The 13,526-nt window shown below is 44.8% G+C and overlaps 1 protein-coding gene across 1 annotated transcript in view; it reads right to left on the reverse strand.

The window, feature by feature from the left end:
* Window positions 1–13,526, reverse strand: part of PRKDC (protein kinase, DNA-activated, catalytic subunit) — a 2,818,033-nt gene that overhangs the window by 1,163,254 nt on the left and 1,641,253 nt on the right. Inside the window, exon 58 of the mRNA XM_086965729.1 lies at window positions 13,285–13,474. Within this exon, the coding sequence (XP_086821855.1) occupies window positions 13,285–13,474 (190 nt within the window). The remainder of the gene's footprint in view (window positions 1–13,284; window positions 13,475–13,526) is intronic.

Raw genomic sequence — 13,526 nt, forward strand, 5'->3', positions numbered from 1 at the left:
TGCTCCCTGTAACCTCTGCTATGACTTTAATATGGTTTAAGACTTCCCCCTGCAGCAGCTGCAGGACGATTTGGTATAGTACCTGATGTGTTAGGATTCAGGACAGCGCTGAGGTTGTATTTCAGGATAACAATGGCCTAGTGGTTGCTAAGTTGTATGAAACAACAGTTAGGTGATATAGAATGCCGATGCTGCCAAACCTGCTGCACTTATTTGCTAACATCCAATTCAGCTGAAGGCATTCTTTAACAAGCATTTACAATGCAATGGTTTTGCCTTTGGAAAAGTTAGAGCTATTGGCATTGTAAATGACAAAATTTGTATTTATGTGTTGGTTTTGAAATAAATAAATGGCATTGTCATTTACATTGCCATTAGCCTCTGCAGTCACCCAGCAGTCCCTAGCACTCCATAGCACTCCCTAGTCACTCTGCACTCCCTAGCACTCCCTAGTCACTCTGCACTCCCTAGCACTCCCTAGTCACTCTGCACTCCCTAGCACTCTGCAGTCACTCTGCACTCCCTAGCACTCTGCAGTCACTCTGCACTCCCTAGCACTCTGCAGTCACTCTGCACTTCCTAGCACTCTGCAGTCACTCTGCACTCCCTAGCACTCTGCAGTCACTCTGCACTCCCTAGCACTCTGCAGTCCACTGCATTCCCTAGCACTCTGCAGTCACTCTGCACTCCCTAGCACACCCTAGCACTCCACTCCCTAGTCACTCTGCACTCCCTAGCTCTCCCTAGCACTCCCTAGTCACTCTGCACTCCCTAGCACTGCCTAGTCACTCTCACTCCCTAGCACTCATTATTTGCTTATTGTGGGCTTCAATATAAAAGATGGTTCCCACTCCTGGCAAAATGTTGTCCCGGGCATATTGATTGGAATTCTTAGCGTATTGATGGTTCCCACCTTTGGTATTGGTGGCCATGGCATACAGGTGGAAATGCTTTGCATAATGTGAGAATCAATTTCATGATGGCAACCGCTGGCAAATGCCACCTCTGACATATTGATGTCAATTTTTGAAATATTGGTTTCCACCACTGAATGATGTTGCTCAACCTAGTATAGTGGTGGCCAAGGTATAACCGTGGCAATTACTTGCTTCTTGTTGTTGGCACACATGGCATCAGGATTCCCACCCTTGGTCTAATGTTGATCCAAGCATGATGATTCTTGGCATATTGTAGACCTCCATGGCATGAGATAGTGATACATGGCATTCATGTGTGGCAGTGATGCATGAGTATGTGATGAAAATGACAAATTGAAGTTTGATTGTCAAATGTGTATTTCCGAAAAATGAAAAGATATTTGTGGCAAAATAGGTTTTATTTTATTTTATTTTTTCTTAATAAGCTTTTGTCATTTTGTTTGCTCTTTTCAAAAAGAAAATGTGTATTTGATAGCAACATATGGCTATTTTCAAAAATTGATGACGTTTGGGGATAAGATGATTGCATTTCAACATGTCTGTTAGCCAGCTAGATGAGTAAGAATCAGTAACACTCTCTGTATTGCTTGGGCCAGGGAGACACCCAATTTGGATCCCGCACCCTCCAACTCAGCTGAGTCACTGACAATATTGAATATCTCTAATTTGGATTCATCACACAGGTTGTGTTTATTCAAAACATTATTATCGAAAATCAGCTCTTAGCAAACAATACAATATCTGTACAAGATTTAAACAAAAAAAATTAATATTGCATCTTAAATCCTATACCAAACACAACACTGCAGTATTTACACCTAAAGCGCCTCTTAAGCTTCTGTCCACTTTGATGCTAGTGACAGGCATTCACACGCAGCATTTGTATTAATGGTTTTATTACGGTGCACATTCCTTCAGAGGAACTGGCAGCCAAAGTGGCCAATGAGCAGTAAACGTAAGCTGAGCGCCCAGACACTTTAAACGCATCATAAACTCGTCCCCACTAAAATATGCCCGGCCCTATGCGAACAACTGCATGTTTTGTTTACAAAGTGTACTGGTGTTCAATTAGCATATCACAAACACAAGGAACACGTTATATATTCAAGGGGTGACTTAGGCCAGAGCTGCCCACTTTGGAGCTGGGAACTAGTTTGGACTCTTGGCGCTGGCTCACCATCTTGTGAATCTGGGCAACTCTCTTTAATTCCCCGTGCCTACCAAAAATGAATGTGTCCTCCTGTAATGTAACTGGTGCTCATGATAGGTTGAGTTTGCGCTGTTTATAAAAAAAAAACGTACTTGCCATATACTCCAGTGTAGTATGAAGGGATGGTGGTGTGCCTGATATCTTTCGAGAGATGAGTGGACGGATGGGTCATCTATAACGTCCCGAACCGACTCCGCATGCCTTTAGTAACAAGTACTAACAGAACTGCTCACGTCACTCCCACACAGATACAGACACATGCACACAGCCCTCATTAGGAAGTAAACATGCTGCTCATGCACACGCCCACACAGTCCGAAAATCACACGTTACTTCGTAAAGGGAATGCTGCATCGTAAAGGGAAAGCCGGTTTCTACGGCAATGCAGGTCCAGTGTACAGGCACACAGCCCTCATTAGGAAGTTAACATACTGCTCATGCACACGCCCACACAGTCCGAAAATCACACGTTACTTCGTAAAGGGAAAGCCGCATCGTAAAGGGAAAGCCAGTTTATACGGCAATGCAGGTCCAGTGTACAGGCACACAGCCCTCTTTAGGAAGTAAACATACTGCTCATGCACACGCCCACACAGTCCGAAAATCACACGTTACTTCGTAAAGGGAAAGCCGCATCGTAAAGGGAAAGCCGGTTTCTACGGCAATGCAGGTCCAGTGTCAGGAGAGTTTTATTTAATTCTTTGGCGATTCTCCTCAGCAAGTGCGGCGCTGGGACACACACACTGCTTTGAGTGCACACTAAGCGTTGAACCCGCACTGAGCTTGATGAAAGAGGAAGTGTTCAGCATGCATTGACCTTAGTGAAACAAGCAGCAGAAACGTGGCGGGCAGGCACCCGGACAGCCGGAGGGGGGGCGGGAAAGGAACGGACAGCGGGAGGGGGGGCGGGAAAGGAACGGACAGCGAAAGGGGGGGCGGGAAAGGAACGGACAGCGGGAGGGGGGGCGGGAAAGGAACGCACTCACCTGGACTTCTTCCGGCGGCCGTGGTCGGCATGAAATGACGAAAACAAACACAAAAAAAAAAACAACGAAACGCCCACCGCCCGATGACGATGCAAAAAGGGTGGAGAGGGAAAAAATCTCAGAAACGCCCCCGAATCTGGTCCGGCCTTGACGGACAGATCTCTGTTCCAATGGCTAGCCTCCATTTATGGAGCTAGCCAATGGAACAGAGGGCGGGACTAAGCCCCACACTGAAGGGACAATAGATTTCTCCCGGGCGGAGCTAGGAGCTCCGGCCCCAGGCGAAACCTAAAAACATGTGCCCTATATTGCTCAAACTAGTCTCGGGAGGTAAATAGCCCAGCTTAAATTGGGAAAGAATGAATACCTAATGACACAGGTGGTATGTCGATCTCGCAGATGGAACATTCGTTTTTGAGTAGCACAGAAGCATTTTTCTTTGTACTGGTTCTACTCAGAGTCGCCAATGGCTCATATACCGCTAAAGATGGACTTAGATGGGCCATATGCCCAGATTGGGCTCTTGTGCTTACTGTGCCATAGGACTCTAACTGCATCCTAGTGACGAGGACCAAAGAGGTTGAAACTGGTTTGGGGTTGCCTGCGCTATGCTCAGAGCTGTCCTGGCTGAACTGTTTCTATTGGAGCAGGGCCGTGGTTGATTTGCATAAGGCTGGTTCCTGTCTGAAGTAACATGGTGGTAAAAAAATAACTAGGGACTGGATTACACTGCACAGTAATTATCACTGGCTGCGATTAAATCAAGCAATCCACCTATTACTTTTTTGTTTTTCTGAGGACATGATGTAACAGTATTTAGGACACTGTCATTGTTAAACACGGACTATAAAATCCTAAGTAAAATCCTTAGTAAACTTTTGCCAAATTGCCTTCTTAAAGTTATTACAAATTCTAGTCCACCCAGATCAAAATGGGTTTGTCACTTGCAAGAATACATCACAAAAAATCTGAAATGTGTTACATGTTCTTGATAGAGTAACTACCCCTGCTGCAGACCTAGAAAAGACATTCAATACAGTTAGTAGGAAGTATATTTTTGAAATGTGCTCCAAAGGGTAGGAATTGGGCAGAAGATTCTGGGATGGAGTACGTTGTTCTACACCTCAAGGAGGGCACAATTTGCAGTGGTCATATAGTATTTGATCTCTATTCTATTAAAATGGAAACCACTCAAGAGAGTGTCCACTGTGCCTCATAATCTCTTTAATAATGACATAATTAATGACAAAAGGACAGGGGGAACATACTACGCCCAATGTGTAAAGAAAGTGGTATCACAATTTTGGGAGTGAGACATGTTGCTTCCGTTATGCAGAGGACATCCTGGTTACTAGCAAGATGCTGCCATTGAGCTTAGTCAAGTGGCAATAGTGCTAAAAGAGATCAGCATTGTGTATGTTTGCTGGTTAATTAGATTAAGTTGTGTGTGTTCCCAATCCAAACCCACCCAAGTGCCAATGCCCTCATTGGCAGAGATACCAACTCTCACATGAGAGTCAAGATCCTTTTGCTATTTGGGCACACAGATCTCCTTCCTTGCCACAGATGTGGTGGTAGGATTGGGGGTAGACCATTTATACATGTATCATGAATAGGGCTCCTGGTTTTATGGTATTTATTTTTAGCCTATTTCCGTCTGTATTTATCCATATTTATTTTTGGGCCATTTTATCTGTATTTATCCATATTTATTTTGTGTTTTGCGTATAAATAAAGTTACAAAACTGTACATTTCCATATCTATTTTACTGATAGACGCGCACTCATACTTTGATGTCTGTTGCGTTTCAGCTAATTAAGCTGCCAAATATTACATGACAATACATTCACTGGTAAATACTAGCATTTTACCATAAGTGTATATTGTCATATGCTGTTATTTTACGAAATGTCATCCCGTTTTTTAATTTCCCATGCTATCCATCTGCTCAGCTGCTCGCCTATAATTCATGAAAGACAGCACGGAAAGTCACTTAAAAGAAGCACAATTTTCTGTATTTATCCACTTTTAAAAATAAATGCAGGCAGAAAACTCATTGTTTTCTGTCTGTATTTATCTGTAAAAATCCGGAAAAATGGAAAACAGGGAGCCTTAATCGTGAATAACTGAGCCTGGAATACACGCCTTATCTTGACTGTGGGTTGGATAGCACTATCGAAGGTGGTAGTCCTGCTGTTAGACCTTTAATACTATTTTGCCAAAATGTATATCAGTTTATTTTTTTTTAAACAATGAAATGCTTTGCTATTCACCCTTATATGGGACACCACCAGACAAAGGGCAAGAAACATCCCAAGGACTATGCTCAGAAGAGGGGCTGTGAACCCCAGATTGCAAGCCCTATATTTTGCAGCACAGCTGCAGTGGCTGACCAGAAAGATTGAAGAGTCCCTCCTGTAAGTTAATTGCAACTGGTGACGGGTAAATTAAGCCTCATTGACATAATGGCCCTGCTGCTCACATACATATGAACATGAAAACAGCTCCCACAAATACTACAAGTGGTCAAACATTGCTGGGTACGATTCCTAAAGTAGGAGACACTGGAAGCTATGTATGCCCGTGAGTCCTGATAGCAGTACTGAATGCTGAATCGGATGATGTGAGAAAGTGGCTCTATATATACTGGACCAAAGTAAGGTACAGTGTGTATAGAGACCACAAATCCCAGAGGTATAACAGAGGTTAAAGTCAGGGCTGACCTTACTCTCAAAAGTGGTAGCTTGGTTGAGCAGTAAGGCAGTACCAGAGGACAGTGCAGAGCATTTCTTGTACACACTCAGTCAGCAAAAGGTTTGACACACTCAAGGACTGAACTCCACGCCAATTGTTTTTATATCAAAAGATATAGTTGCTATATTTTTAGAACCAACAGGTATAAAAATATACTTTTCTCAATAATGAGTGATCTCCGATAATTACTTTGTAGAAAGGTAATGACTTGGTAAATACAATAGGTACAGGGGTTGCAGGAGGCAACACAGTTCTAAACACAATTTAGCATTGAGCTCGATGGGTTTTTCTACACAAATACAGTTGATTACTTTGTAGATTACTTTTGTAATTCCAGGACTGGATCGTAGATTCATTCCTGGGGTCTAAACTGGAAACAGTTTAGTAAAAACGTTTTGGTTATTGCAATGATTTTTTAGGAATAAAAAGGTATTTAAAAAGTTCACACTTAGAAACTTTTCAGTGAAAATCTAGCAATGTTATTTAATGGGAGAAAATTCAGGGTACAGGTAATTTATGTCCTCGTTACTTTTGTAATCTAGTACTGGGCTCCTAGGTTCAGCCCTGGGATCTCTACTTAAGACAGGTAAGTAATTACGTTTCAGTAGTTGATACGATTTTTAAGGAATATTTCAAGTTTTCAAAAGTAGACACCGAAGAAATTTCACAGAAAAGCAGACAATGGATTCCTAGGAAGAAAATTCAGGTTCCTAGTAAACCCGGTTAGGATTACTTTTGCGGTTCAGTACTGGGCTACAAGGTACAGTACTGGGTTCTCTCCTGATCACAGGTAAGTACTTCGGAATTCGGCTGATTTTATAGGACTATTTTAGAGTTTCAAAACTTCACACTTAGAAGATTCAAACCAGACAATATTATCCTATGGCAGGTAAGTGAGTTATCGGTTTCCAGATGAGTACTCGACTGGTGAAGTTAAGGTTCTAGGCATAAACTCAGGGGTCCCCCAGGGTCAGGTAGGTACAGTTGGTACACCCTCAGCGGCACAGGAGCAGCCGGGTGCAGAGGTAGTTAGGCCCAATGTTATCCAAAGAGAGGCAGGGGGCCTGCGGTTGGTGGCTGATGGCTAGCAGGCCACGCGACTGTGGGAGCATCGGAAAATCTTACCCTCAGCTGGTCGCGGTTGGAGGGGTCCCTGGTTCTGAGGCTGCAGGTGTCGTCTGGTTCATCGAGGAGGGTCTTTGGGCACTGGACTTCGGATCCCAGTCGCCGGGGGGACGTCCTCGTGGTCTTGGATCACTTGGGCACGGGCCGGGCTCGGCGGGTGCAGTGTGGGTTGGTCTTGTGCTTCCTGGCTGGCATCAGGGGTATGGTTGTTGAAGCAGAGCCTCTGCTTATGGGAGTTCCAGTCTTTAAGAGGGTCAAGGTAGGCAGGTCCTCCAGGTGTCCCAATGTTGCTCTTCACAGGAGTCGCCAGGATTAAGCAGGAGCAGGTTCCGGGGTCGGCAAGCCGGTAGGGCTGGGGCCAAGTCAGTTGGTGTCATCCTGTTGTTAGCTGCTGCACGGCGGGTCTTCTTCTTCTTGATCTTCTTTCTTCTTTTTTTATCGGGATCTGAGGAAGGAAGGTCAGGGTGTCCCTAAATACTAAGTTTAGGGGCGTTACAGGTAGGGCAAGGGCAGGGACCAATAGTCCCTGTCCTGGGGTGGGTACACCCCCTAGCATGCTCCTCTCCTGTGGGAGGGGGGCAGGAGCCTAGCTGTGATTGGGCAGGGCTTCCCATCTTCAAGATGGCTGGAGCCCGGGGTTGTGCTTCACCTCGCCTCCCCCACCTGAGGGGCGGGGTTGGCACAGGCTGGCACACCCCCCTTCCTGACATAGGGTTTCCCCGCAAGTCTTCCCACCAGAGTGGGGGTTAGAACTGGTGGGGGCCAGTTGCTGAGTACAGCAAGTGGCCTGGAGAAGCTCACAAAGGCAGCATGCCTTTGAAGCTTCCCCTTGCCCATCCTGGGGGAGGAGGCCTAGCACCTCGCCCAGAATGTGCATTGTTGCAGGCCCTGGACAGCGAGGGGCTCTCCACCCAGGGGTCCAGCAACATGTCTGCTGTGTGGAAGCCTGGGCAGCTACTCAGACCAGACGTGGATTGTAGGTTAGTTTTCAGGGGGCATCTCTAAGATGCCCTCTGTGGTGCATTTTACATTAAATCCTCAAACTTGTCAGTCTTCAGTGTAGCCCTTATGGTGCTGTGGAGTTCGTAATGAAAACCTCCAAAGCACCATATTCTATTAATGGCATTACTGCACTTACAGTGCACAGGAATGGCCCTGGGTACTGCAGGGGCACAAGGCTCAAGCACCTGTGCCCACACCACTGGCATAGGGCACCCAGCTAGAGGGGTGACTAATGTTTGCCAGGGCAGTGGGTTTGTGGGCCTGGCACTCAGGGATGTATGCCATGTCGACTCTGTTTAGTTCTGTACTTAGACACTCAGCCTGCAAAGGTAGTGTGTGGGTGTCAGGGTACAGAGCCCCTAAGATGGGCACAATAAGTGCTGCAGCCCTTAGGGGTATTCTCTGGTCACCATGCCCTGGGTACCTAGGGTACCATTTACTAGGGACTGATAGGTGGCCAGAGAGGCCAATTGGGTTTTAAGTTCAATACAGTTTTAGGGAAGGAACACAGACCCTGGGTACCTGGTTGGCAGGAGCCCAGGGCACACTCAGTCAAAGTACATCAGCAGTTCAGAAAAAAGTGGGGGCATACCAATGCAAGAAAGATGATCCTTTCTCACAGATGAGGATCTAGTTGAGCGGAGTGACTATGGTATTCTGACATTAGGTGATCTTAATGAGTTTCCATTGCCTGGCAAGAGATTATGGAGTCATCAAAAGACACTTTCTATGTTATAGTAGATTAGTGGGGACTCTACATTCAGTCCTGGTCCTACCTTACCATTAAACCACCTCTTTTCATTATCCCGAAAGTTCTATAGATATTTAGGACTGAGAGGAAGGTGGTACCCTTTTTTATTTACAGAGTATTACTTGCTGAATTCGAAACTAATCTTCTAGACCCATGAGACAAACATGTTACATTCCTTTTGTAATGCCCTTTCTGATGGATACTTACCTAACTGCAAATATCTCACCTTTAAAATATTCCTAGAAGTTGATATGGTTGAGTGGCCCTTCTTGTTCGCTGTACTTAATCACTTGGACTTCGGCCCTAAATTCTGCGCATGGGCCCGTTTTCTATACACTAAACCAGTAGCACATGTTACGGCTAATGGGCACATTTCCGACGACTTTACACTGGCACGGGGCACACGCCAAGGCTATCCCCTGTCGCCTCTGCTTTTTGTCCTGGTGCTAGAGCCGCTGGCGGCGTGGATTAGGTGGGAGCCAATGATACAAGGAATCAGATGGGCGGGAGGATGGGAAGACTGCATCTCCCTGTATGCGGCAACGTTTTGTTATATATATGGCCTCTCCCAGGCGCTCCATACTGGTCCTCCTAAATATATGCGAGCTCATTGGACAGGCGTCGGGATACACTATAAACTGGTCCAAATCTGTCTTGTATATACTACATGGCCATCCACCACAACTTCCTAGAGATGGCACGCTGCAGATCGCGGACGGTGCATTTAAATATTTAGGTATTTATATCACAGCCAACCCAGATGACTTCTTCAAAAGAAACCTGCTGCCCCTGCTAGAGAGGCTAAAACGGGATGCAATACACTGGGGGATGTTACCGCTAACTCTGCTGGGAAAGGCAGTTCTTTTTTAAATGATGGCTCTTCCACGATTTCTGTATGCGCTGGAAAATGCGCCACTTCTCGTACCACCAAGCTACTTTAAAGCGATAGCGGCCCAGGTTTCCAGCCTGCTGTGGGGAAACAAACCGGCGCATAGCACAGGCCAAATTGGTTAGAGGAGGGTATGATGGTGAGATAGCTCTCCCGAACATACAATTATATTATTCGGGCGGCGCAGTTAAAGGTGGTTAACCAGTGGATACATGCCCCTCAAACAGACCCTGCATTTAAGGCAGACAGATTTGTATTGGGAACGGGAAGTATGCGGTCTGCCCTTTACAATAAAAAGCAAGCCCCTGCATTAATAGGGCCCACAAAACATACAGTCACCATATGGCATGCTGCACAGGTTAAATGGGGCCGGCAAGGGGTTATAACCCAACTCACTCCTCTTTGGGACACGAAACAGTGGGAAGGCTCAGGAATAGTAAAGGCTTTGATCAATGGGACGCCATAGGCATATCCACGGTAGGTGACATGTGGCATAAGGGGGAAGTAATTACATTTGAGCGCCTCCAGCAACAATATGAACTGGCACCCTCTGAAATCTTTCGATACACGCAGATAAAACATGCACTGACAGCAGCACTACCGCCTGGTGCCGAAGTCCTGGAAGCTTCACCTCTCTAGGACAGGTTGTTGACAGACCAAATGCATAAGTGGGGCTACATCATTCACTTACCGACAGTTAGTTAACAACCTGCCGGACCCCACGATACCACTTAGGGACAAATGGTCTTGCGATGTAGGTGACCTTGACGACACAGAGTGGCAGGAGACATTGGCCTCACCGCGGGAGGTGGGTATACCCTCACGACTCAGACTGGTACAGCTTAAAATTTTGCATCGAACCTACTACACCAGACTCACCCTGTATAAGATAGGTAAAACATCGCACCCATACTGCCTAAGGCGCTGTGGGAAGGAGGGTACTTTTTATCACACCATATGGCAATGCAAGAAGATTATGGACTATTGGAAAAAAGTGTTGACAACAATATCGCAAACAGAGGAAGTGTCGTTGGTACTTGAGCCGAAGAGATGTTTGTTAAATGTATGGAAGCCAAATGACCTATCTCGTCCAGCACAAGTCTGGGCCAGGCTGAAGATAATGGTTGCTAAACGCAACATTGCACAAAAATGGGGGGGGGGGGTAGCAGAAATACCGTCACTCGCCGCATGGTGTAAAGACATGGATACGGCCATGGTAACTGAGAGAATGGTGTTCATTAATCGCGGCTGTCCCCGGAAATGGAGCAAGATCTGGGGGGCGCGGAATAAATTCAGGGGAGATATCTGTGAACCACCACGAGAACAGGCAGATGAGAGTACGGACGAGGAACACTCGGGAGGGAGGCGTGAATAACATGAGGGGTACTGTTTACAAATATGTTGGACTGACTCCCAATGTAGTAATGTATTGGGGATGTGCTTTTCTGATTTACAATGTGTATGTATACCATCTGGAAGATTTATGCCATGTTGATACTGATCATAATAAAAAGAATTAAAAAAAATTAAAATATTCCTAGAAGTCAAACAGGATCTGGAGATTTTTTTACCAATGACTCCCGCGTGCTGCGAGATGGCACCGTGTGGCTCCATAGAGATCTTGTACTGCTCTGAAGTGATGAAGCAGAATCACATATAGATACTACCCCTGCGCACTGATGTCAGTTTCTTAATTTCTTCATCTGAGTCCTCAGAACAGGATAAGGTGTAAGAAATTGTTGATAACTAACTTGGATCTTTTCTTTATGTTTTTACGATGAGCTGATCTCCACCTCACAGACTGATGAGGTGCAAGAACAGTGAATTATCTGAGGTAATAGAGTATCCACCAAAAAGAGCATTGCTGAAGGGAAATAACATTTTTCTTATTTAGTTATACTTCTAACTACAAATTCCTCACCATTAGGATAGGTAACAAAGCTGTATCAGCCACATGGCAGAATATTTTAGGATTGGACTACAATAAAAACATTGTGCAGGATAGAGCGGGTGAAATGGCCGTCTCCCCTGATGTGGCGGTCAAGGGAGCAGTTCTTAGTGAATGTAGGCACCAATGCCTAAGTCACAGCCTGAAAGATGCCCTGAACAGGTATCCACTAACACTCTCGTAGCAGCCTTGGCCATTCATTCTTGGTCACTGAGTAGCATATTGTTATGCAGAGAACAATCCACATAAACAGAGTTCTCTTTTGTATCACTTTAATAACTTCCTTGTCAGCAGCGAACAGAGTTGGCCATTCACACGTTGTTCTTTCATGTACTCAATGTAAAAACACAAGAACCTTTCGGGGTCTAGCATCTCCTTCCCTTTCAAGGTAATGTTATTGACTGTCCAACATGAAAGGGCAATTCCCTCTTTGGAAGGAAGGCAGCTTAAGTCCTTAGTACCAATTTGTCTGTGACTATAGTAGTGTGGGGAGGTTGTAATGACTGTTTTGATTGCTAGAACCCAAGGAGCAACTATGCATGGGCTTAAATGGTGTACACATAATAAATGAGTGGACTAAATTAAGTTTCCACTTGGGACATGGCAAAGGATTTAAGAGGAAACACGAGTTAGGCCTGTCATTAAATGAATCACAACAGGCAATTTGAAAAGAGCAGGCAGATCTGGCAAAAAGAAAAAAGCCAGAAGGCACACAGGTTGGTTCTCCGACAAGGAAAATTCATAGGATTTAGGCGTGTTGAGACTATACCAAGCAAGTGGTCCACAAAGCAATAAGTTGTCATTTGCTTACCCTTTGTATACACTGTGTGTGAAACTTCTTTCTACTTGGCAAGGTGGGATCATCACAAAGCACTTTATTTCTGTATTTTTCTAATGGAAAAATATTATATATAAATGCGTCATCGTTCTACTGACAATTTCATAACTGTGATGACACAATGCCTTTTGACAATTTGTAGATTAAGAATCTCGAAATAAGACCAGAGCGCCACTATTTCTTTTTTATTATATACTCACCTTGGTTCCTGATACGTCAACTAAGTAACCTGTGTTCTAAATGTTTAGGGAGCTAACAACCCACAATTCATACGATGAACTAAGTTTGACTGTAACCAACATATCACCTCACCTGGCAGTGCTGCCATACATAAAATGAGTTACTTTCCAGCCCAAGGACAACTGATTAACAATTGGAGATGGCATGATGTAAGTGATAAAGATGCCCAACACGTAAAAACAACACTACAGTCCTGAAAGATAATCCCTAACCAGAGAAAAGTCTGCTGAAAACCAGAATACATGGGAACAGGATAAACAAGGAACCAAGACACAGAAAGAGCACTAAGGAAATGACAAAATTCCACTGTAGTTCTTCAAGGAGGAACACTACTACAAAGTCACAAATGGGGGATGGGAGGTGGAACAAACCCATTTTGTTTCTAATCCCAAAATCCACCACTTTTTGTATCTCTGGGACAACCCTTTCCATGCCTCAACGGGGTCGACAAAAATAAGCAAACTTTTCTGAATGCTCCCATTTGGTGATGGGACATTTAAAATAAATAGTATAATTTTTAGCGGGTATAAATGATGAAACATTTAACATATGGGAAAATTAGCATTTACATCTGACCTTGGGCCAATTAAATATGAACTCACCAACATTTTGGGTAGGAGTGAATTCATATTGCAGCTGTGTGGCCCTCAGTTGGCCTCCTAGTGAACCTTGAGCTGTAAGCGATCCACCTTGTGTTCTGTGCCGGCTGCCACTTTGTGAAGCCTGGGTCTCCACGAACATTGGTGTGAGAACAGTACTGCGATAACGCCAGTTTGAATCTATAACATAGTCCTTAAAATGAAAAGAATAGTGATTTTAAAGTGGTTGATTGGACTCTTTTTAC

Source organism: Lissotriton vulgaris, chromosome 4_1 (genome assembly GCF_964263255.1).
Source record: "Lissotriton vulgaris chromosome 4_1, aLisVul1.2, whole genome shotgun sequence".
In the NCBI taxonomy this organism is placed as follows: Eukaryota; Metazoa; Chordata; class Amphibia; order Caudata; family Salamandridae; genus Lissotriton; species Lissotriton vulgaris.